Source organism: Gopherus evgoodei, chromosome 5, assembly GCF_007399415.2.
Source record: "Gopherus evgoodei ecotype Sinaloan lineage chromosome 5, rGopEvg1_v1.p, whole genome shotgun sequence".
NCBI lineage: Eukaryota > Metazoa > Chordata > Testudines > Testudinidae > Gopherus > Gopherus evgoodei.
The window spans coordinates 91,105,128-91,131,407 of record NC_044326.1 but is presented as its reverse complement, the minus strand read 5'-3'; the positions used below and the strand labels follow the sequence as shown (position 1 = coordinate 91,131,407).

The window sequence follows — 26,280 nt, the reverse complement described above, 5'->3', positions numbered from 1 at the left end:
TCCCACATATGAATGTCCAAATCACATAGTGTTATCTGTAAGATGGGGATCATCTCTCTGCCTCACAGAGATGTTATGAGGGTAGAACCGATGTTTGAGACATTTAATAGATTCATTTCAAGCCAGAAGGGACCATTAGATCATCTAGTCTGACCTCCTATTAACAGGTGATAGGATTTCACCCAATTACCCCTGCATTGCACCCAATGACTTGTTCAACACTGTTGCAACGTATGCCAAAGAAAAACCTATAAACAAGAAAAAATAATTTCTTCAGATAAAAACAAAACTCAGAATAATCATTTGCTACTCTGTAAAGTCTGAATGGGACTACTCATGTGTGCGTTTGCAGGACTAGGGAGCAAATTAGACATCTGGGAAATGTGCAAAGGTTTATTTTTCAGTAATGACATTATATTGGTCAGATCTCCATTAAAATCAATGCTGCTAAAGTAACTTACACTAACTCAGAATCTGGTCCTCTGTATCTGAAATATAGTATGGCCTTTTCTCTTTTTAAAAAACACTTACTGAGATTAAGAAATAATGGTATTAATAAGGCTGCTATTTAGTCACAGAGGACACAGATGTCACAGAATCTATGACTTCCAAAGACCTCCATGACTTCAGCCAGCACCAGCTAAGAGCTAGAGGGTCCCCTGTCACCTGCAGAGACAGGGTGCTGGGGGGTACCCCAGCCACCTGCAGCTCCCGGCCACCACAGGTGGCAGGGTGACCCCCAGAGCTCCTGGCCACCCTGGGCAGCGGGAGGACGCTCGTCGCTTGGAGCTACCAGTGGAGGGAGTCCCTGGAGCTCATAGACCACTCACAGGTGCCCAGACTTCCCATTTTGTCATGGATATTTTAGTAAAAGTCAGGGACAGGTCACGGGCTTCCGTGAATTTTTCATTATTGCCCATGACTAGTTCATGACTTTTACTAAAAATATCCGCGACAAAATCTTAGCCTTATTAAATTATGCAGCTCTCATCTATACTTGGATATTAGCTCAAAAAAAAAAAAGACATGAAAGTTAGGAAATCTTTTAAAAAGTTAACAGATGCTAATGTAGATTGTAATTTAAGATTTAACTCAATGTATTTAATCTTCTCAATAGCAACTGGATTTATGCTGTGTCTTGGAATTTTTTTGGTTAAATATCCTATAACCAAAGTCAGATTATAAGCATATCACCCTGGCTAATGGTTCCTGAACATCTGACTTCTGTTTTACTCACCAATCACCTTTACCAGTTTCACATAATTTCTCACACAACATTAGTTCAAGATTATATTTGCAGCAGATCTATCTTCATAAGAAGCAAAGAAATAATAAAACAAGTATGGTATTTTGTTAATGTCTCATATACAGAACTTCTCAATTATCACAGATTATTTGTGAGACTCATGGATTTGTCAATTCCTTCACTGGCTCATTTCCAAACAGATAGGGATCACTAAACCTCTTGCTGAAAGTGATATCAGCACTTCTCTTCTGCCAATCATGTTTGCAGTAAGATGAAGGGGGAGAGAATGAGTGTGGAGGTGGGGGATGTTTGGCACCCTAAAGTTTTTGAAGCAGAAGCAGGGAATTGTTGTTTTTGGATAAAGGAGATTAAAAGAAAACTGATATTGCTGAACCACAAAGTCTGCTGCAGGAAGTGCTAGACAGGGAGGACCAAATCTTCACCTGTTGTATATAAGCGCAGCTTCACTGAAGTCAATACAGCTATATCAATTTACACTGCTGAGGATCTGACCAGGAAATTGGAGGCAGAGCAGAATGAGAAAAGAAGAGTTTAAGAAACCAGGAGGAAAGTCAGGGTCAAGAAAATAAAGTATACAAATCAAAAATATCACCAGTGAATCAGAATGCAGAGTAATTAGCAGCAAGTCATTCTACTCCATATTTTACAATGTGACTGATATGTCTACTCAAAACATATGCAATTTTGTAGGAAGAGATTATTACCCATTCTCATAAACCTCCTTCCCATGTTAAACACATCATAAATTCTATTTCCTACTGGTATCCATTTGAAAAACGGTTGATATAAAAGTGGTGGTTGAAAGTTGTCTATGAAAACTATTTTTCAATGGAAAGCTGGGGTTTTGATTAACTGAAATTTTCAATTAAAGTTTCTACTTTCCACGGGAAATTGACTGTTTGTCAAAAAACTGAAGACTGAAAACCAAAACATTTCAGTTCTGAAATGCCACTGTGGTACCTCATGGGAATTGTAGTTCAGGTGCCCCTTGTTCCTATTCTCTTCTATGGGCCAAGCTCCCTAGCTGGAGTTCATCTCCCATGATGCACCACAGGCACATGATAGCCATGGCGCACTGCTTCCGCTGAGCAAAAAGGGAGACCATAATGTCTCATGAAAGATGTAGTCTGACCAGAGAGCCTGGCCTATAGAGGAGAAGTGGAGTGCAATGCACCTGAACGACAACTCCCATGAGGAACTACAGTAATATTTCAGAGTCAACATATTTCAGTTTTTGTCCAAAAACTGGATTTTCCATGGAAACTACCCTACTTCTCAATTTCTGACCAGTTATACTTTCTTTCTAATTCAGTACAGGATAGTCTGTGCCACTTGGGATCACTACCTGTATGAGTGACTGCTCCAGGAAGGTAACTTCATATTAGACACATGCTTAAATGTGGGGCATACAGCAGAAGCCTTGAGAGAAAGAATGAAAGCCCTAGAAGGCACACCACCTCCAAAAGTACACGCAGCAAGACAATTGAAGAGCAGGTAGTCAGGATTCCATACACAGAGTGAAACGCATTTACTGTGGGAGACAGCATGACCAGTTAAACAAGTGCCCTGCAAGTGGACAGCATTGCAAGGATTGTGGCAAGTTGAATCATTTTAGCAGTGTGTGCAAGAGCAGAAGCATCTCTCAGAAAGGTTCAGTCAGACTTGTACAAGAGATGGATGGCTCATCAGACAGTGACAATGACATTTGAGTCCAAGAGCCAATCAGGTTCAGGCTGTTGGGACAGGAAAGCAACAAGGGACAATACCAAATGCTATGCATTCCACAATGGTAATAGGAAAATGCCACGTGCGATTTCAGCTGATAGTGGAGCCTCCTATGGAATGATTCCTCAGTGTGAATTTTACTCAAATACACCCATTATAAAGATCAATTCCAACTGGACAATATAAAATGGGAACATAATGCAGCCTATAGGAAAATGTGACCTCAGAGTGACTAACCTGAAAAATAATAGATGTTTGTGGCAGGTGGGCACCGCAGACCCCACTGAGTAATACAGCCACACAAGCTGTGGATCCGATCAGGGTTCAGCATCAGAATTCTATAGTTGCAGTGTAAGAAGCAAAAGGAGGCCCACTGATAATGGAGACAATTTTAAAAGCATAGGGGATGTTACCAAAGGCAAGAGGTGCCTTGAAAGAAAGCTACAACTGGAAGTGGACCCCACATTGGAACTTGTGTACTTACCATGAAGGAAAATTCCAGTGCGACTATGTAATCCAGTATGCAAGGAGCTCTAAAGTTTGGCAGCAAGGGTATCATAGCACCTGTAGAAGCCAATACAATCTGTGGAAGGAGCATGGGGGTGGTAAAGAAGCCATCTGTCTAGTGTGCTGACAACCTTTGTATTTGGTCACTACAGATGGCTGTGCATGTCAATGGCCATAAGTTCAACACCAGGCTGTTCCAGAGAAGAATCACCCAAGCACTGGAAGGACTGCCTATGGTTGAAAAAATTGCAGATGATATCCTCATTGTAGGTGAAGAGAGTAATGATACAGAAGCTGAACAAGACCATGGCAGAAAACAACAAGCTTTTCTCCAGCAACAAAAGGACAAGAACATAACACTCATTCCAGAAAACGGTGACTCAAATAGTGTGAGGGGACATATGTCAGACATTTGCTCACAGCAGAGGGAGTGAAAGCAGATCGCAACAAAGTCAAGAGCCAGGCCAGTTCCAGTGGGTGTGAAACGGATACAACAGTTCATAGGAACCAGAAATTTGCTGCCTCAGTTCTGTCCACACCTGGCTGCAGTAGTGGAATCCATATGACAGCTCACAAGGGAGAATGTTGAATGGGACTGGGCAAGTTCCCAACATCAAGCATGACACGCTGATCAATAATATAAGATGCACCTGTCCTGAAGTACTACCAGCCAGAAGAGTCACTGACACTGTGATGCACTGGAGAAAGGAGTGGGTGTAGCTCTTCTACAGGAGAGCCGATCGCTTGTGCCAGCAAAACCCTGTTAGATACTGAATAGGGAGATAACACTCAGATAGAAAAAGAGCTTCTGGCTGTGGTATTTGAAGTGGAGCAATGTCATCAGTTTACCTATGGCCACCCAGTAATAGTGCAGTCAGACCACAAACCCAGAAAACCAATCATGGCAAAGCCCCTTCTTAATGTTACAAAGAAATTGCCACATATATCGATGCACCTCCACCTCTACCAGGTAGAGATCAGGTATTGTGCAGGATTACTGGTGGCAGCTGAGACTCTGAGCATGGCATATATATCCAGCATCAGCAAGTCTGGTGAAGGGATCAGGATACTGAATTCATTAACATGCTGCACTATGTCCCACTTTCAACAAGAAAGCTGATGGAAATCACAGGCTACAGAAAAGGACATCCAACTCCAGGCAGTCAAGAGAACTAGAAGCCAGAAAATAAAATCCAGGTGCCAGTAAAAGCCAACCTATATTTTCAATTTAAAGATGGGCTGAGAGTGAAACATGGAATCATATTTCAAGGACAGAGTTGTTGTCCCTGTATCATTATGTAAGAATGTCATGCAAAAAGACATGCCTCACACATTGGCACCAATAGCTGTCTTAGACAAACTCAAGAGTGTGTTTACTGGCCAGAAATGACTACACACCTTCACTCTGTGACTGAAGGGTATGACACCTTCTGGCTGTGTAACAACAGTCTTCAGAAAGACTGTCACCACGTGAACTGCCCACCTGACCAAGGGAAAAGCTGGGAGTGGACTTATTTATCTTTAATTTAAAGCAGTACTTGATTACAGTAGATTACTATCCAATTTTTGGGAGGTCAAGTCCCTGCCAGATACAAAAAGAAAGTCAGCGATTGGTCAACTGAAGGTCCATTTTGTGAGCTATGGTATTCTGGACACTGTATTCAGCCACAACATACCCCAGTTTACCTCAGAAAAATTCAAGGAATTTGCTTGCAAACGGAAATTTGATCACCACAACTCAACTCTTCCCTGGCATACCTACAGATAGGGTGACCAGATGTCCCAATTTTATAGGGACAGTCCCAATTTTGGGGTCTTTATCTTATATAGACTCCTATTACCCCCCTACTGCTGTCCCGATTTTTCACATTTGCTGTCTGGTCACCCTACCTGCAGAGTAATGGTAAGATGAAATAATCTTTCCAAACAGCAAAGAAACCTTTACACAAGGCTATTTATTATGGTTCAGACCCCTTCTCAGCATTTTTGGCACACAGGAATATCCCATTACATGGGTGCCAAAACAATCCTGTGCAGACACTGAAGGGGCAAACTCTGCTCTCAACAGAGGGAGATCTGTTGCAGCCAGAAGGATGGAGACACTGCTGAGACGAGATAGTCAACAATAAGAGGAAACAGGTACTAGAGTTCAACAGGTCAGTCAAGAACCTACTGACCCTGGAGGCAGGCACTCCTGTGAGGCTCCAGCCATTAGAGACATACCAGAAGGAGTGGACTAAAGGAGTCATGAGATGCAATTGCACCCACGTCATATGAGGTGACTACACATGAGGGACAAGTGATCTAGAGGAAAAGGTGACACTTATGAGCCTGCAGACACAAGACCCTGAGAGAGCCTACAGAGATCACGGCATAATGGTCAGGGACGGCTCTAAACATTTCACTGGTCCAAGCATGGCGGCATTCTGCGGGGGGGCGCTCTGCCAGTTGCTGGTCTCGTGGCTCCGGTGAACCTCCCAGAAGTGTGCCTGCGGACAGTCCGCTGGTCCCGCGGCTCCACCAAAGCTGCGGGACCAGCAGACCCTCCGCAGGCATGCCGACAAAAGCAGCCTGCCTGCTGTCCTCCCGGCGACCGGCAGAGCGCCCCCCACGGCATGCCGCCCCAAGCACGCGCTTGGCGTGCTGGGGCCTGGAGCCGCCCCTGATAATGGTGAGACAGAGAACCATCCAGAGGTCAACCTCACAGACAGGGAGGGGACTTCACAGAGAGAGAGAGAGAGTTTGCTAGACTCAGACAAGTGATAGGGAGACAGAGGTAGATCAATCCTGATGTAGTTGCCTGTTGAGGAGACTAAACTATCCCAAAGACCATGGAATCAGCTGAGTTACTGGTAAAGACAAAACTGCAGTTTGGTTATGTTCTAGCAACTTCTCGCTGAAGGGACGGGGGTCAGAGTCTGGGCATCAGTTATGGATGGAGCAGTGCACTAAGTTTAATAAAGTTACACTTGTTTAAGTTAACCTGCCTTCAGCTTCCTTTTTTGCTAATGAAACGGAGGGCAGGAGAAAACAGCCAGCCAATAAGCACAATGAAAAGAAAGTCCAGTGAAAACTCTATAAAGTTCTCTTAATATCCAGAGATCCCTGCTTTGGCAGCTTCTACTTTTATCTGCTGGGATCTCTGGCTGGTTCCTCTGCAGTTTCCCCTCAAGGCCACATAGCAGGGGGAAGGGAGGCAACACCAGGGTCCTAATGACCCCAGATTTTCGGAGGTTTCCCATGCATAGTTTTGGGTCCTGAGGGGTGCTGGGACAGGGGATGGATCATCCTTGTTGGGCCAATTTTTCCCTTCTCCAGGTGCAGAAGTCCCTACTTTGGCTGCTTCTGCTCCAATCATCTTGTAATGGAGAGGTTTTTTTCCCTAATTATATGTTTTGTAATGTGTTTCTGGGTACTACTGTTTAACTTCTATTTTCCATGTTCTTATCATCAAACAAGATTTTTCTAAATTTAATACAAGTTTCCACTGTAAGATTGTATTTGATCATGGCCAGTGCAGTGCATCAGGACTACATTAAAAAGTTAGTAAAGCAAGGAGGAATCAGTAATGAGATTGAAGGGAGGGGAACAGAAGACAAACAACAGAACACATGGTCTCTGTTTCTTGCTCTCTCTCACTCACTGTCTCCGTCCTTACATTTTTTTGAATGCTCCGATGTCAGTTTCACCAAAAATATCAACCATGAACTGGCATTTTGGCAATCACATCAGCGTAAAGTAATTGTATATTATTTATTTGTTCTTTAAACTCAGAAAATAACACAAAGTGCCTGTGCCTGAACACCCTAGGTGCTTCTGACAAACACTTAAAAATACAATCAATCATAGAAACAAGCACCCTATAACATACTACTAAGTAACGGGCAGCACTAAAACAAAAATAATACCCCCTTTTTCCTGTAATCACCCCACACTGTATCTACTTCTTCAACAGCCCCCTAAGACTATACAATTTGCAGTGCATCATGAAAATCAGCTGACATAAGCTATTTCAAACTTAGGTGGAAATGCATTCTAAAGGAAAGGCATCCTCACGGAGAACACTCTGCTGGAAGTCCCCTCTCTTTTATACCAAGGAGAGTCATTTCAAGAGCCTTTGATAAGCTCCAATATGGCAGTCACAAGAAGAAGGGAGTCATTTAGGATCTTCTCTCTCAGATATTTATAGCTTTAAGTCACTACCAACATGCTAAAAATCAACCTAGAAACTCACAGGTAGACATTGCAGTTCATGGAGCACTAATTGAATATGCTCACAGTCAGACACACCACTAATCTGCACTACTCTTAATTTCCCCATGGGTTTTAAGGTGCAGCACCCAGTACAGCATATTACAAAGCTCAAGCCTTGAGGCACAAAAGACATGAATTAGGGCTTGTCTGCACATACTTTGTGTAGGATTTTAACTATATTGGTTTAGAATCCAATATAGTTAGATAAGTGCAATCCCTACTGTGGACTAAGTTATACCAATACACCTTTACTTACATAATGGTGTTTATATTGGTGTACTTGTTCACAGAAGAGGTTGCACTGATCTAACTATATCAATTTCTAAACCAATATAGATGAAGTGGTGTAAAAACTGTGTGTAAACCAGACCTTAGAGTGATGAAGTTCATGTCAGAAAGAAAAGATCATAACCTCCTAACCAGAGACAAATGATAAAAAGCAACTTTGGCAGCTACTGCTGAAGATGATCATCCAGTGACAGCTGGGAATCCAACCAAACTCCCAGGCTGCAAACAAGAGATAATCATTTGTAAACACACCTTCAGTTTGTGATAGCTAATTCTGGCCATATCTTAAGGCTGCTTTCCCAGACCAACCAACTCTGCCTCATCTGGACTGGGCCTCAGCTAACTCATTCTCTTGTATGCCCCAGTCTCCACAAGACAGTGTGAAGGGCATTAATTTGCTTGGTCTGAGTCAGAAGAGACAGAAATACAGAAGTCAGAAGAGATAAAAATTGGTGTAATGAGCATATTGAAGACACCCACAGCCAATGCTTCTACATTAACTCTCTTAATGGCCTCATATGCACATTGAGCAGGAGGACAAGATGGAACCAGTCCTGCAAAACTCTCCATAAGAGACCCTTCAGGGCAGAAGAGTAATCGTCCAACACCATCATCTAGGAACTCAAGAGCAGTAACACCAGCTCCTGTGGAGGTCCCAAATGAGTGAACACCACCTATAGAAGACAACTGATACAACTAATACTATCAGCCTGGATACTTGATTTTCATCCCTCTCTAGGAAGGGAGCATCCACCACCAACTGCAAGAACAGTTTCTGTGCCATACACGTGTTGGCTCTCAGATTAACAATGGTGTAGGAAATCTTGCTACTGTGAGAGTTATCTCATCACCAGGGCCAGTGCAAGGATATTTAGCACCCTAGGCAAAACTTCCACTTTGCGCCCCCGCCCACCTCCGGCCCAGGGAGCGAGGGCAGTCCGTAGCTATTTTGGTGTCCTACTCAGCCCCCCCGGGAGTGGGGGGCCCAGGCCCCCGCAGAGGGGACTGTGTGGGGCTCCAGGGGGTCCCAGGCCTCCGCGGGCGGGTGGGAGCTGGGCCCAGGCCTACGTGGGGGATGGGGGCCACTTCCTGCGGGAAGTGGAGTGACCCGGCCCCAGCCTGCTCCTCTCCCCTGGCTCCCAGTCACACCGCCGGCAAGTGTGGGAGGGCAGTTCCCTCCTCCCCCCAAGCCTGGGAGCCAGGGGAGTGGAACAGGCTGGGGCCAGGTCACTCCACTTCCCACAGGAACTAGCCAGCCCCACACCCCCCGTGGAGGCCGGGGGCCAGCTCCTTCCCACCGAGGCCTGGGACCCCAGCCTGCTCTGCTCCCCTGGCTCCCAGGCTTGAGGGAAGGGGAAGGATGGAACGCCCCAGCACTGGTCGGTGGTGCAACTGGGAAAAAGGGGAGCAGACCAGGCTGGGGCCGGGTCGCTCCACTTACCACATGGTGAGTGCAGGGTGGGCTTGGCTGCAGTCTTCAGGGGAGTGGGGGTGTGGCAGGGCGGGGGAGAGGCAGGGGGCATAGGGAAGAGAAAGGGACCCCCCCCCATGGCAGTTCCTCCCCTCCACCCGGGGAGCCCCCCTGCGGCAGCTCCTCACCCCACCTCCACCCAGAGAGCCCCTCCTGCAGCAGCTCCCCGCCCCAGCTCACCTCCACTCCACCTTCTCCCCTGAGCACGCCAGCGCTGCTCCACTTCTTCCGCCTCCCAGGCTTACCGTGCCAACCAGCTGTTTGGCACAGCAAGCCTGGGAGGGGAGGAGAATTAGAGCAGGGGCAGCGTGCTCAGGGGAGAAGGAGGAGCGGAGGGTGAGCTTGGGAGGGGAGCAGTTCCCCAGCACGTTCCCCCCCAGTTACTTGCTGCGGGCAGCCATCCCCCCACCTCCCCTCCTCCAGCTCACCTCCACTCTACTGCCTCCCCTGAGCGTGCTTTTTGGCACTCCCAGCCACTTGGCACCCTAGGTGGCCACTTAGTTCGCCTAGTGGTTGCACCGGCCCTGCTCATCACAACCTACTGAATAATCTTTACTATAAGGATGATAACAGTTCAGATTGTCAGTATGAAGCCATTTATTGAGACTGGGATGCACCAGTGCCTTGAGCAAAGTTCTTAAAGGAGATGTTGACAATCTCCACCGTTGGCCTTTCCTAGGCAAGATGGACATGGATTAAGAACATAGTGAATAAAGTGAGGAATAAGCAGTGTTTAAAAAGGCTTGAAAATTATTAACATAGGAGCCTAAAAAAAGAAAAAAAAAGATGGCTTGTGGATAAGGCATCAGAATAGAACTAAAGAAATCTGGGTTCAATTTCCAGCTCTGCCCCAGATTTCCTGTGTGACTATGAGCAAGTCCCTCTATCTGTGGAACAGGGAAAATAATACTTCCCCAGTTCACATAATGGGAGGATAAAGTAACTAATGTTTGTAAGGTACACAGATTCAAAGGTGTCTACAACAAAATGTCTAGTTAGACAGGTACAGTGGGTTGAATCCTCCTCTGCACCCAGTTAGTGCTAGTTGCAGCTGAGGGGATGGATATTTGTATGTCCCTGACCTTGGAAACTATTTTCTGATGTCCCTGTCTTCAGAACTGTTAGATTCTTATTCAATCAACTAGAAAGATATAACATGCTTGAAGGTTATTGTCATAAACAGATAAGTAAGAGTTAATAGAACAGAAGTACTTCATATCTCTTTTGCCTGTAAAGGGTTAACAAGATCAGTGAGCCTGGCTGTCACCTGACCAGAGGACCAATCAGGGGACAGGATACTTTCAAATCTTGAGGGAGGGAAGTTTTTGTGTGTGCTGTTAGATTTTGGTTGTTGTTCTCTCTGGGTTCTGAAAGTGACCCGATGTGCAACCAGGTTTCTCTCCAATCTCCCTGATACAGGTTCTTATAGATTCAAAATAGTAAGTACTAGGTGATAAGGCGAGTTAGGCTTATGTTTCTTTTCTTTATTTGCAAATGTGTATTTGCTGGAAGGAGTTCAAATGTGTATTTTGCTGAAAGGATTTTAATTTGTACTTGTATATTTAGGCTGGGAGGGTATTCCCAGTGTCTATAGCTGAAAGACCCTGTAACATATTCCATCTTAAATTTACAAAGATAATTTTTACTGTTTTTTCTTTCTTTAATTAAAAGCTTTTCTTGTTTAAGAACCTGATTGTTTTTTTTTATTCTGGTGAGACCCCAGGGGACTGGGTCTGGATCCACCAGGGAACTGGTGGGGGGAAAGGAGGGAAGGGGGAGAGAAAGGTTAATTTTCTCTCTGTGTTAGGATTACTTTCTCTCAGGAAGAGTCTGGGAGGGGGAGAGAGAAGGAGGGGGGAAGGTGGATTTTCCTCTCTGTTTTAAGATTCAAGGAGTTTGAATCACAGTAATCTTCCGGGGTAACCCAGGGAGGGGAAGCCTGGGAGAGGCAACGGTGAGGGAAAGGGTTTACTTTCTTTGTGTTAAGATCCAGAGGGACTGGGTCTTGGGGGGTCCCCGGGCAAGGTTTTGTGGGGACCAGAGTGTACCAGGCACTGGAATTCCTGGTTGGTGGCAGCGCTACAAGTATTAAGCTGGTAATTGAGCTTAGAGGAATTCATGCTGGTACCCCATCTTTTGGACGCTAAGGTTTAGAGTAGGGAATTATACCATGACAGTTATATAATTAAACTTTTTTTGAAGGGACCTTACAATGGTATGACTAAATCAAATAGAAAATTCAAAAGTAAGGCTAAAAGTCTATGCTGACACTATGGCCTTACTCTTAATTCACCCCCTTGAGCTAGATTCATATCAAGGTTATGATTGGCTTGATGCTAAATTTCTGCTAGTAGGCGAGGCCAAATTTAGATTAGAGGGACTACTCACATGAAAAAGCCTTGTAGGCTCAGACCCAGGGTGTAAAATTTTGACACATTAACTAAAGGAGCTATAAAACTGGTTTCCTCTACCAACAAAATCAGTGAGAGTGTTGCAGTTGATTTCAATGACAGCACGAATAGACTCACTGCTCCCATGGCTGAGTGGAGATTTTTTGGTCAGCACAGGAACTGTGTGATTTCAGAATAATGCTAGGATATCAGTTTTTACATCTTTACCAAAATTGGTATTAAATTTGCTTCTTTCTTTATTCATTCAACAGGATAATGAAAAACATTTTAAAACTACATTTAAAACTATTTAAATGTATCTACTATCTTCACAAGCCTCATAATTACAAGTACTATTTCTTCTTGGTGAGGTAGACAGACAGAACATCTTCAGAATATGTCAGTGTCACCCCACCACATAGGTTCAGAAGTTTGCTTGTGAGCAATACAAGACTTATTGTTCCACAAAAGGCGGAGTAAGAATTTAAACAAAAGGGAAAGTTATTTTTAGCATCATTCACCCAGCCTTAATTACAAAAGTTTTATTTATCACAACATAAATTAGTAATGGTGTACTTTTGACACTGTTTGCAAAATAGCAGAAATAACTGATGATCTTACTTGTATTCCAGTAATGCATTACTTCCACCGGCTTATCATATAATCAGTAGTTTGAAACTAAACAAGAAAAAGGGTGTGCTGCTATTGCAAACAGATCATGTATAAATGAGGGTGTGCTGCTATTGCAAACAGATCATGTATAAATGAGGGTGTGCTGCTATTGCAAACAGATCATGTATAAATGAGGTTGTGCTGCTATTGCAAACAGATCATGTATAAATGAGAAGGTTTAACTATTAATAACCATTTGCCTAACAAATCTGTTTTTTTTAAGAGTGCAGCACTGAGTTTACTATTTATTAGTGATATTACTGCAACAAACAGTAATTTAATCAGCACAGGAAAAGTCAGAAGAAACTAACAATTCTTTGGGAATTTATTAAATATAGAATCATAAAATATCAGGGTTGGACTGGAACTCAGGAGGTTATCTAGTTCAATCCCCTGCTCAAAGTAGGGCCAATTCCCAATTAAATCATCCCAGCCAGAGCTTTGTCAAACCTGACATTAAAAACCTCTAAGGAAGAAGATTCCACCACCTCCCTAGCTAATGTATTCCAATGCTTCCCCACTCTCCTAGTGAAAAAGTTTTCCCTAATATCCAACCTAGAACTCCCCACTGCAACTTGAGACCATTGCTCTTTGTTCTGTCATCTGCCACCACTAAAAACTGTCTAGATCTATCCTCTTTGGAACCCCCCTTCAAGTAATTGAAAGCAGCTATCAAATCCCTCCTTGTTGTTGTCTTCTGCGGACTAATTCCAGTTCCCTCAGCCTCTCCTCATAAGTCGTGCTCCAGCCCCGTAATCATTTTTGTTGCCCTCCGCTGGACTCTTTCCAATTTTTCCACATCCTCCTTGTAGAGTGGGGCCCAAAACTGGATTCCGGATGAGGCCTCACCAATGCCGAACAGAGGAGAACGTTCACGTTCCTCGATCTGCTGGCAATGCTCCTACTTATACAGCCCAAAATGCCGTTAGCCTTCTTGGCAACAAGAGCACACTGCTGACTCATATCCAGCTTCACGTCCACTGTAACCCCTAGGCCCTTTTCTGCAGAACTTCTGCCAAGCCACTCAGTCCCCAGTCTGCAGCAGTGAATGGGATTCTTCTGTCCTAAGTGCAAGACTCTGCACTTGTTCTTGCTGAACCCCATCAGATTTCTTTTGGCCCAATCCTCTAATTTGTCTAGGTCCCTCTCTATCCTATTCCTACCCTCCAGTGTATTGATCACTCCTGCCAGTTTAGCGTCATCTGCAAACTTGCTGAGGGTGCAGTCACGCCATCCTTCAGACCATTAATGAAGATATTGAACAAAACTGGCCCTAGGACCAACCCTTGGGGCAAGCCTTTTGATACCGGCTGCCAACCAGACATGGAGCCATTGATCACTATGCACTGAGCCCGACGATCTAGCCAGCTTTCTATCCACCTTATAATCCATTCAGACAGCCCACATTTCTTTAACTTGCTGGCAAGAATACTGTGGGAGACTGTATCAAAAGCTTTGCTAAAGTCAAGGAATAACACGTCCACCACTTTCCCCTCAGCCACATACATTTCAATGTCAGGGTTTTTTTGGGGTTTTTTTTTTGTTTTTGTTTTTTTTAGGGTCTACATAGAATTACACTGGTTGTTTCTAAATTTTAACACAATTTCTTGGAAAGAGCAGTAAGAGGGTCTTCTGTGCCCACATCTCACCCTGTTCATGCAGGGGCTGTGACATGCCTTGCCCAGGAAGAACAAGTGGACAGGAAGCTCCTCATACAGTCTTCCTACCATGAATCACTAGAAAAGCCAGCTTCAATCTGGCCCTGCATATTTAGGGCACAATCCTGCTCCTTCTGAAGACAATAGCAAAAACCTCACACTGGAATCAGGCCCTTACAGTACAGTAAATCACACATTCATAACACTGCACAACTACAGTATTTCTGCAGCCTTGGGTGCAAACTTAGGCATTTACCTTTTAATTTTGAGCATCAACTCCACTTTGGAGTCCTCAAAACCCTGTGGGTCAGTTCAGGTAACTAAATGTGGAATGGTGCCCCTATTTAGGGTTTAGTCCTGCATGTGCCAAAAGTCTCCCATGCTGACTGCTCTCAGCTTCCACTGAAGCCTATCTGGAGAGTATTCAACACTCTGTAGGAGTGGCCTTTTAGAGGCCTAGATATGAATATTGGGCTTCACTTGTAGTTCCATAAATCAGAATTAATGCTATTTATCAAAATGAGAACGAGAAGATGAAAGACACACTGAAAGCCTGACCATTAATTTTGTCACTGTTTTAATTGAAACATTGGGCCAGATATTAGAACTGCATCTGCAGAGATGTCTACACTCATACAGAGCTCCAAGAAAATGGGCAGAAATATCAGTGGGTTCTGCATGGGTGCAATTGCAGGATCAAGGCTTTGTCTGCTAAAATAATATATGAGAGCTCACATAAGTTTCTAGACTCTCAGTAAAGAGCTGTTTGTATTACTGTGTACACCACATTATTTCAATTGTAAGCATCAAGAATTCATAAAAAAAAATCTGATTTTCTTATTTCAGCAAGATATACCTAGGAGAAGATACTTTCTTTACAAGCTCTTTATCCCCTTCCTCATCCTTTTCAAATTACACCCACTGAACACTTCGCTGTACTATCAATATATTAAATATATTTTTCAGGAACAAAATATAAATATTTCCAGTGAAATAAACATAATATGAACTCATTTGCCAAGTGCTTTTGTCTCATCCCTGACTTATGATTGAGCTTTTTTTAAATGAGTAAACAAATGAGATTTTCTGTTTCCACACCCTCCTCTCTTAAGCCCTGTGTGATTTATCATGGACTGAGAGGCAGCACTGAAGACAAATACTAAATCTGACTCCATACCTAACTGTGAAAGAACCTTGTTGAAATATTAGGAGCAGATCTCTATATAAATCTTAGTTATTACATTGTTTTCTTTGACTTGAACCGGTATCAGATGTAATTACATAGGGCAGTTATTTTATCTGGAAGTGGAGTTACACAATCAGGTTGGACTCTTACAATTAACCACCTCCACTTTGTCCCTGATAATACACTTTTCTACCCTTAACATGCACACGTTTCTGCTTCATAGACACGCCATGCCTTGGGTTAGGTAGGGACCAAAAAGACTCAGAGCAAAGAGTCCAGCATGTGGAATAGGCATTGCTATACTGTGAAACTTGCTTACTCACTGATAGCAGCCTGTGTGTACAGTGCTCTAGAGGATACTTAAAGAGTAGTCATGTCACCATACAGGATTGAGCCCATAATGTCTGATTCACTGGAGACAGGGAGATTACTCACTCCATAAGTAACTACTTCAAAGGTTCCTTGGCACAATGAACTGAGTATACAAAAGTCATCACTTTTGCTTACAGAAGTTATTTATAAAAGTAGGTGAAAAACAATCTGGTTTTGTAATAAAATTACACATTAAACCATAGACACTATAGGCCTGTGCCTAGGGACCCAGCTCCTTTATTAAAAAAGTAAGTTTCTAACCTCACGATTGTAAAGCAAAGCTTGAAAACACGAACTGGGCATAAGTGATGCAGTGACACCTGCCTGAGGACTTGTCTTCATTGCACTGTTATCCACATTTGAGTTAACTTCTCTCAAATTAGCCTAGCTCAAAGAAGAGCAGTCACACTGCAATACAAGACTCAAGCTGCACAGAATGACTGTATTAACAGCACAGAGCAGTTGAGTCCCTCCATATTACTAGCTCAAGCTTCAGCAGCACTCAGGCATCCCTTCACTCCATACCCTGGCTCTGATGGACCACAAAGCACCTCTGAGCTAGAGATTGTGTGTGTGTGCATAGGAGTCAGGTTAGGTACAACACTAACACTAACACTGCAGATTACCAGTGGAACAACAGCTCTGAGGGATGTAGAATATGCTCAGTATCTGTATGGGAGAATAATTGCAAGACCAACTACTGAGCTGATGTAGGGAGAAGGAGACTTGTAAAACTATCCCCCAAAAGGCATTTAAACCTAGCAGGCAGAAAACCAGTGCAGCCACATACAGGCCACCAACTCAAGCAGATCCATGCTAACTACAGAGGTAAGTACTTTTTTTTTTTTTTTGGGGGGGGGGGAGAAGCTGCTGCTGCTCCCTCTGCACCAGACAGAGGAATCTTATACTGTTGTTCCTGTCTCTGAAAAAAAAAGGGGGGGGTGTTCTAACAGTGAAGCAAGGGGATGGGATGGGACCCCTGTGGGAGCATTCCTACGGACCATCATTGCCTGAGGCTGGGCCTGCTGCTTTAGTGATCTAAAGAGTGGTGGGCCAGGAACAGCGAACCATTGCCACTGGGAGCTGTGGACAGCCATGCAAATGTAAACAAATGGTCTGGCAGCCCACCAGTGGATTATCCTGATGGGCTCTGTGTGGCCGGTGGGCTACAGGTTGCCACCACTGATCTAAAGCCCCATCTCTAGTAAAGTTCTACATTCACACCACAGTTACCATTTGACTCAGTTTCTAACAAGTGACTCCATCTGTATATTTACTAAAATAGTCACAGCATCTAGTAAAACCAAAGACACAAACTTTGAACAATTAAAGAAAGATGGCATCAGAACAAGAAGTTTGTTAATAAAACAGATAGTAGCAGGGGAAAGCCAAAGTAGGTTGAGAAGAATTAATGTTATGTTTGTTTATTTATTGATTGGGGAGGAGAGTGCAACTTTTTTTTGGGAGGGGGAAGAGAAAAGTAGTAGTCAAAATATACATATATAGTAGAGGACACTCTTAGGGACAAAGGCTCAAAAACAATAAGTGTGAATGAAAGTGAAACAAGGAGTAACAAAATATGAATTACATAAGACCGTTGATTGTTAGACTACAAAAGGAACACACCGAAGTTTTGCTTGCATCATCTTTTGGATCTTAGTTTTTTAGATTTTGTCTTACCTTACTTGTATTTATTTCTACACAACCTTCTTTTTCAGCAAAATTGTTGCCTTTAAAAGTGTCATAATATATGATAAACAGCATCATGATTGTAGACAAAATAGGTGCAAGTATGTCTCTGTTATACTCATCTGTACAGTGCCTAGCACAAAGGGGCCTGGATCCCTATTGACAGTAGGCAATATTGCAATATAAATAATTAATAAAAACAAACAGCAGTATTTAGAGAGAGCGAATGCTACTATAAGCAAGAAGTCATCCCAAAGTCTCCCTTATCCCTATCAGAAATCACTTTCCTGGGGCTCATAGTAATACATGATATATCTTACAAAACTGGGCCCTCTGTGAAGGTGTATCCAGGAAACATTCGTGAATCCAGAAATGTTGTTTGCCCCTTTCTCACACAAAAAACCTCATGACAGAGTTGTCTTTAGACTTCTAGTATTTTAACAGACAACTGCTCTATGTTATATTTGAAAAATAATTTCAGTGTTAGCATCTTTTTCCATGTGCTATTTCATCTTTCCTTAGCCTCCTTAGGGAAGGTTTCACACATGGCTACCTGTGGAGCTGACAGCCTATTCAACATAGAAGTCACTTATCTTACAGAACCTAAAATGAATAGAAATGTTCTTTTAAAAACAGTTCACTTAAAGATTTGTCTTTTGTTGATATAAATTAATGTTTCAATCAAAAGATCCTACTGCCCAAGAATCATCAAGTAAAACAGACCAGATCAGTTTCAGTGTCCCAGATGAATAAAATATAAAGATCAATTTTTAAAAATCATCCTAATAGTTAGATATGTAAAAGCTTTACCATATCACCAACTCCGTTCCTGTTCTTTCCATTTTAATATCATGGTGTTAATAATAGTGACAAGAATTTTCTTAAAAATAATTTTTACCTAAAAGTATGATCCAGAACTCTAACCTGCAAAACACTTACGTAGATGTTTAACTTTATTCACTTGGGTCCTGATTCTGCAAGGAGTTACAATCATACTTAACCTTTATGTACTGTAGTCCCACTGACTTCAATTTTGTGTTTCAATTGAAACACTCTCTGGCACTGTTTTTTTCAACGGACTGCACATAGTGCACAAATTTAAGTACATTTTAGTCTTCACAGAATTAGGACTTTGAGTAGTCCCACCTATAAGACTGGTCATGTGAGTAAAATTGCATACCTGCTTAAGTATTTCTAAAACACAGAAGGCTGGACACTGCAGCATTCAAATCAACAGAAGTTTTGCAATTGATTTGTGGGAGCAGGACTGGGCTATGACATCACTATAAAATGGGGGATATCTCCACTGATTTCCATTTATATTGGTTTAAGTGAGGATAATCAGTTCCAGATAATTCAATGCAAACTGTGCAATACAAACATTTTCACCTGAACAGCTACTGGTTAGGAGCTACCTTCAAATGTGGCCTCTTAAATAGTTTTTTTTTCCTAGCCTTAGTTTTAACGAGGCCAATAATTAACCAGTATACATGCATTTATTCTGGGAAATGTGAATAGTTCTTGACAGTGAGATTATTATAAATTGTGACACCTCAGAAATCCTGTGGGTAACCCTTACCATCCCAAGTATGTAGAGATGTGGTAACTATAAAGTTGGTAGGTAGTAAGACATAGAGACTTGATTTTTCAGAGGTGCTGACCCTCCTGCATCCCTGCAGATGAAGTCAATGGGAACCGAAGGGGCTCAGCACCTTTGAATACCAGGCCAGAGGTAGCTCCTGCCCTGACAGCAGCAGATCACAGTCAAAGGATTAAAACATTATTTTAATCTGAAATGCTACTTTGTGCTGCAAATATCAGAGGGGTAGCCATGTTAGTCTGGATCTGTAAAAAGCAACAAAGGAGTCCTGTGGCACCCTACAGACTATATTGGTGCATGAGCTTTTGTGGATGAATACCCACTTCCTCAGACTCATGTGCCCCAAGACATGTTTGAAGCGTTAGCATCCTGCTACCAGAGGTTGGCGAGTGAGTGCCTGGAGAAGCCCCCAGGATCAGCTCCGGCCCGGAGCAGGGGATCTGAAGCAGATGTGGGCGCTGCACCTATGGCAGTGTCGGCAGCAGCCCGGGGCAGTCAGAGCGACAGCTGCGGCTCCCGCCTGCCCCAGTGCGGCGAGGGGCCGCCCCCTGCCAGGGAAAGGGATGGGCAGCAGGGGCTGTGCTCGGCGGCGCCCAGCGGGCACGGAGCTGGGCAGGTGCAGAAGGCGGCGGCCGTTGGGAGGTGACCTGACGGGGACCCCAGCGGCTGTCGGTGCCCGGCGCGAGGGGGCGGCTCTCACCTCCGCTCCTGCTCCAGGCGGTGAAGCAGACAAAGGAGAAGGCGGCGCTGAGGCACAGAAATGTCACGATGCTACCGGGCTTGAGCCTCATCTCCCCGCATGCCCCGGCAGCAGCCTCTCCTCCGGCGGCGCCGCCAGCGACCCCGCGACTCCCAGCGCTCGCACTGACCGCCCTCAGCGGCGGCGGCTCTGCCTCCGGTAGCCGCCCGCGGCCACGCCCGCCCCGCCAAGTCCGCGCTCGCTGAACTCGCCCCGTCGGCGGCGCCCACCTGCCAGGACACAGCCCCCTCCGCCCTCCAGCGCGCTCCTCCCGGCGGCAGCCCCTCGCCTCTCCCGGGAGCGCCCCCAGCCGCGCCCCCTTTGCTCCGAGGGGCTCAGGGCCCCCCCCCCGCAGCTAGCAAGGCTCCAATACCGGCTCCGCCCTGCCCCATGGCCATGCACACACTGGCGTCCCGGGGCGCAGCCTTCCGTCCTTGTTCTCCCCGGCTTCAGGGGGCCCTGCCTGCTCAGCAGGCTCACTGCCGCCCTCCCGGCTGTACTGCTCCAACCCAGGAGCGCAAGAGGACGCGGAGCCCTTCAGCGCTGGCCTGGACCAGGTGAACAGTCAGCCCGCGAGAGCAGCGGGCTCCCCTGCCCCTGGTTTCCTATTTACTGCAGTGGAGCGCTGCAGTCTTCTGTGGGAACCATTTAAGCTGCATGGAGACCAATGGAACAATGTGAAAATGGCCCTCCCCACACCCCAGTCCACTTGCCAAGCACCTCTGACTTTCTTTCCCAGCTGAAGAAACTTTCTAGCTCCCTACTCCATTCACAAGCACCTGCCCCAATATCTATCCCACAAACTGCCTCCAAACCCAGCACTCACTCAAGTAACTAAGCCCTAATCAAACTTGGCCCAACTGTTAAGCCCTTTTAGTAACCCCAAAAGAGACAACCCCTACTGAATTCTAGGAAAGGAGTGGGTGCTAGTCTGCCCTTGTCTAAGCCCCCTCTCCCCCAGCCTAAGTGGAGGAGTCACTAAACCTAGGGTTCAGCTGATCACTTGGAACAACCAATGATTAAACAGGATGGGAGTGAGGGTCATAGGTACAAAATCAGGGATCCAGAGGGGGGCACTGAGCAGAGAACCCCAGACAGCACCCACTGCTCCTGAAAGGTGTCTAGGGAGCCAGTGGACACCACCCAAAGGAACTCTGCCTGGATGCATGAAACATGGGAGGAACAGAAATAGGTCCCACAATTGCAGAGCAGCTCCCTGTCCAGCATCCTCCTCCTTGTACCATAGATAGCCACTTTAGCCAGCACAAGGAAGAGGTTGATGAGGCAGTCTCGCGGTTTTGTGGGTCCACAGATAAGGTGTGCATATATGAAAAAGGTGTGGGAAAAGTGCAGCCAAAATCTCAAAAGGAGGTTCTGGAGGAACTGGAAAAGGGGCAGCAATCTGGCTTACTGCAGATAGATGTGTGTCAGGGTCTCCTTCAAAACACAAGAGAGACAGGTGTCAGGGATGGGAGTGAACCATGCCAGGTACACGACCATGCTAACAGCTCCCAAAGGAGACAAGATAATATCTTTTATTGGACCAACTTCTGTTGGTGAGAGAGACAAGCTTTCGAGCCACACAGAGCTCTTCTTCAGGTAGCTGGAAAGCTTGTCTCTCTCACCAACAGAAGTTGGTCTAATAAAAGATGTTACCTCACTCACCTTCTCTCTTTAATGTCCTGGAGTCAACAGGGCTACAACAACACTGCATATAAACCCCCAAAGAGTCAAGTATTGGACAAGTACTAATCTGACTATTCACTCAACTGCAGAAGCCTGCTAATCTTCCCCAAGCTCTGCTGACAAATTCCTGGGACTTGAACCTCATCCTAGGTGCAGAAGCTCTCTCCTTAATCTCCCACTGACACAAGTGCCTGGTCCAATCCTGTTTCCCACTACAGCAGAGGTAGGCAACCTATGGCAAGGGTGCCGAAGGCGGCACACGAGCTGATTTTCAGTGGCACTCACACTGCCCGGGTCCTGGCCACCGGTCTGGGGGGCTCTGCATTTTAATTTAATTTTAAATGAAGCTTCTTAAACATTTTTAAAACCTTATTTACTTTACATAAAATAGTTTAGTTATATATTATAGACTTTTAGAAAGAGACCTTCTAAAAACATTAAAATGTATTACTGGCACCCGAAATCTTAAATCAAAGTGAATAAATGAAGACTCGGCACAGCACTTCTGAAAGGTTGCCGAACCCTGCACTACAGAAACCTTTGTGACCTGGTATGTTTATTTAAATGCACGCTGTTTGCCATATAAATCAAAATATCATAATTGTGTCTATAGCAACATGTACCCAGCCCTCTATACACACACAGAAAATATCAATACAGCTACTGTAATTGGATTTGAATGAACAATCCTTGTCTCATGTTAAAACTATGCTTATCACAGTTGGATAAGTGCACGAGAACTCTAAAGTTCTCTCTTTTTTTTTAAAAAGGAAAATTAGGTGCACAAAACTGGGTTAATGTAATTAGAATTTAAAGGTCTAGACACATCAGTGACATTTCCCCCCATCTAACTCAGTTCTCTTATAACATACGCATAAATATTAAGATATACATTTACCTCTATCCATTTGAGCACACTCTTCTGTTGTTGTACAGTGCCTAGCACACAAACATAAGAGAAATGCCCAAAATCTTTACCAATATGTACTTATAATATGGCCAAGTTAAGGGGCAATGGGAACCTTAAATTTGGAGCTTCCCAGTTTTCACAGAGACCTTAAATTTTAATGGAACCATGTCAGTTTAAGTATAAATTCATATAATGACAAAGCCCCCTCCTAATCTTCCTTTACACCTTAACAATGGGCGATCGTATCCTTCACATGGCTTTGACAACTCGGGTGCCCAGATAGCATGTGTGAAAAAACGGGACGGGTGTGGGGAGCATTACGAGCCTATTTAAGAAAAAGGCCCAAATATTGGGATTGTCCCTATAAAATCAGGACATCTGGTCACCCTATTGACAACTCTATTTTCATCAGTTACTCACAAATCTCTCTCTCCACTCTGGATCAGTCTTCCTCAGTCCAATCCCATATCTTGGCCTGTCTTTCTTACATTTCTATTTGAATGACAGACAACAAACTCAGCATGGTTAAAAGTGAGCTCCCAATTACCTGCCCCTTGCCAAGATTTCCCCTTTCACTCTTTTACTTTGTCATATAGCTAGCTCAGTGGTTTGAGCATTGGCCTGCTAAACCCAGGATTGAGAGTTCAATCCTTGAGGGGGCCACTTAGGAATCTGGGGCAAAAATCAGTACTTGGTCCTGCTAGTGAAGGCAGGGGGATGGACTCAATGACCTTTCGGGATCCCTTCCAGTTCTATGAGACAGGTATTGTGGGCCACGCCAGCATCCTCTTAGTTAATCAGGCCTATAACCTGTGTCTTATTGACTATGCCCTCTCATTAGATCAACATCCCAGGCTGTGTCTATATCTTCCTACACAAGATTTCAAAGAAGCCTTATTGCCTTTAACAACAACACCAAAACTTTCCTCCAGGCCATTTCACACCTTGACTACTAGTACAATTTTGTCCTGTTTAGGTCTATTAGGTTGGTAAGATCATCTATGTGCCCCATTCTTACAACATCCTCCTCCTCAACCCTGCTTTGAGTCCCTCCCTTCTTATTTCACCTATCAAATACAGCTTCTTGAGTGCGAGCCACAAAGGTACCACTGCAATCCACAGAACTCCCTCTTGGCTGCCACCTAAGCCTGACGGCACCTAAATTCACTCAGTGCCTACATTTCTGCAGTAAAAGTTTCCTAGGTACCTATATTTCTGCCTCTGACCATGTGCACTGCTGCCTCACTCTAGGCACCCGGACACTTATCTCCCACCCCAAGCCCCAGAGCAATTTACAAACTGAAGAAGACAGGAATTCAGCTCCTTAACTCACATGCAAGGGACTGATCCAGTAGGTGTGCTCAGAGGCCATCTACCAGGTCAGGCCTCTCAAGCAAGCTCACCCAAACAAGCTGGGGAAGGGTGGGAGAAGGATCAGGACCTCCCTTATAAAACTAGCCTAGGAACTAGGGTACTTCACCTAGAATGTGGTAGACATCCCCCACCCTGATTCAAGGCCCTCCTCCTGAGGGAGAGAAGGGATTTGTACAGGGATTGGCCACCTCTTGGGCAACTGCTCCACCCATTAGGCTACAGAGTGATTTTAACACTTTCAGTAGCCCAGCTAATATTTATTAAACAATTTAATTGAAGTGGAAAATTTCAATATGACAGACTAAGGGAGACCCACATCAGAATATTCTGTAGCCTAGTGGTTACAGCACTTACCTGAGAAGCGGCTGATCTCTGTTCTTATCTGTTCTTCCCTCAGTTGGAGGGATGACTTGAACTGGGGGTCTCCTACATCCTGGGTGAGTACACTAGGCCAAAGATGATAAGGGAGGGCTGCCTCCTCTTACCAGCCTCTTTTGATTTTGGCTCCACAGCCCACTTGGGCAACCAAATGCCTATCTTCTCCTGGTTTACAGATCACAAACCAAATCAGGTGCCTCCCTGCAACTTGGATTTAGGTGCCTACTTCTGAGAGGGGCAGGGCTTAGCACACACCCCTTTCCTCAGCATCTCCTTTGGGTAGCTAAGATGGCTTCCCACCAAGCGTGCTAGGTTTGTGGATCACAATCTCAGGCTCCTATCTTTCCCCATTCATTGTACAGGAGCCTTAGCACCTAACTCAGGCTTTGAAGATCACAATGGTGTTCCTGCAATTTTCTAGGCACTGAAAAGTTAGGTATTGTGATGCTTGGAATTGCCATGATGAGGTCCCTTTGTGGATTCCAGTCCTGGTCCTTACCTTTAAGGCTTTCATAGTTTACTTCCCACTCTATCTGCTCCACTATCTTATTCTTATTTTGTCAATTATCCCTTTACCAGGGGCGGCTCTATGTATTTTGCTGTCCCAAGCACGGCAGTCAGGCGGCTTTCGGCAGCATGCCTGCAGGAGGTCTGCCAGTCCCGTGCCTTCAGCGTACCCCCAGCCGAATTGCCACAAAAGCCGCGGGACTGGCAGACTTCCCACAGGCATGCCACTGAAGGCAGCCTGACTGCCACCCTCATGGCGACCGGCAGGCCGACCCCTGCAGCTTGCCACCCCAGGCACGCGCTTGCTCCGCTGGTGCCTGGAGCCGTCCCTGCCCTTTGCACTACCAACAAAGCCAGCATCCATTGTCAGCTTTGTCTCAAACATCTTTTCACTCTCTCCCATGTTCCTCATGTGTAGAATGCTACCCTAAAATTTTTTTTAAAAAAGTGATAAAATCCATAAAGCTATTTCAACCATGATACTTAGGGAACACTATTAGCTGATAATGGCTAGGAAAATCATAATGCCAACCTCCTTATTTATCTCAATAAAGCAAACAACACAACCCTCTAGATCTACAAATAGAGCATACAGCAGGGATCGGCAACCTTTGGCATGCGGCTCGCCTTGATGGGCCTGGCCAGGTTGTTTACCTGCCGCGTCAGCAGTTTTGGCCGATTGCAGGTCCCACTGGCTGTGGTTCGCCACTCCAGGCCAACGGGGGCTGCGGGAAGCAGTGGCTAGTACATCCCTCGTTCCACGCCATTTCTCACAGCCCCCATTGACCTGGAGCAGTGAACCACAGCCAGTGGGAGCTGCGATTGTCTGAAACTGTCGAAGCGTCAGGAAAACAAACTGGCCCGGCCCACTGGCGAGCCACGTGCCAAAGGTTGCCGATCCCTGGCATACAGCTAATTTGTGCAAAACAAACTAGTATCATAGAATATCAGAGTTGGACGGGACCTCAGGAGGTCATCTAGTCCAACCCCCTGCTCAAAGCAGAACCAGTTCCCAACTAAATCACCCCAGCCAGGGCTTTGTCAAGCCTGACCTTAAAAACCTCTAAGGAAGGAGATTCCACCCTCTCCCTAGATAACCCATTCCAGTGCTTCACCACCCTCCTAGTGACACAGTTTTTCCTAATATCCAACCTAAACCTTCCCCACTGCAACTTGAGACCATTACTCCTTGTTCTGTCATCTGGTACCACTGAGAACAGTCTAGATCCATCCTCTTTGGAGCCCCCTTTCAGATAGTTGAAAGCAGCTATCAAATTCCCCCCTTCATTCTTCTCTTCTGCAGACTAAACAATCCCAGTTCCCTCAGCCTCTCCTTATAAGTCATGTGCTCCAACCCCCTAATCTTTTTTGTTGTCCTCCGCTGGACTCTCTCCAATTTCTCCACATCCTTCTTGTAGTGTGGGGCCCATATTTCCATTATCTCCTCCATTTGGTTGGTTCCCCACTGATTCCATTTCATATTAAATTAAGATTAGATTCCCTTGGGGACAGGAATTCTATTTTACTACATGTCTGTACAGAACGTGGCATACTATGGCCCTGATTTGGTTGAAGCCTCTGTGAGCTGCTGCTGCTGCTGCTGCTAC

General features: G+C 44.9%; 1 protein-coding gene across 5 annotated transcripts in view; it reads right to left on the bottom strand.

The window, feature by feature from the left end:
• Positions 1 to 19,957, bottom strand: part of MGAT4D (MGAT4 family member D) — a 110,450-nt gene extending 90,493 nt beyond the window's left edge. For all 5 annotated transcript variants that reach the window (XR_004000551.1, XM_030563736.1, XM_030563737.1 and 2 more), the window contains exon 1: positions 19,780 to 19,957. Coding sequence is in view for 4 of the 5 variants with exons in the window: in XM_030563736.1 (XP_030419596.1) it covers positions 19,780 to 19,870 (91 nt within the window). In the remaining variant the exon portion in view is untranslated. The remainder of the gene's footprint in view (positions 1 to 19,779) is intronic.
• Between the last annotated feature and the right edge of the window lie 6,323 nt (positions 19,958 to 26,280).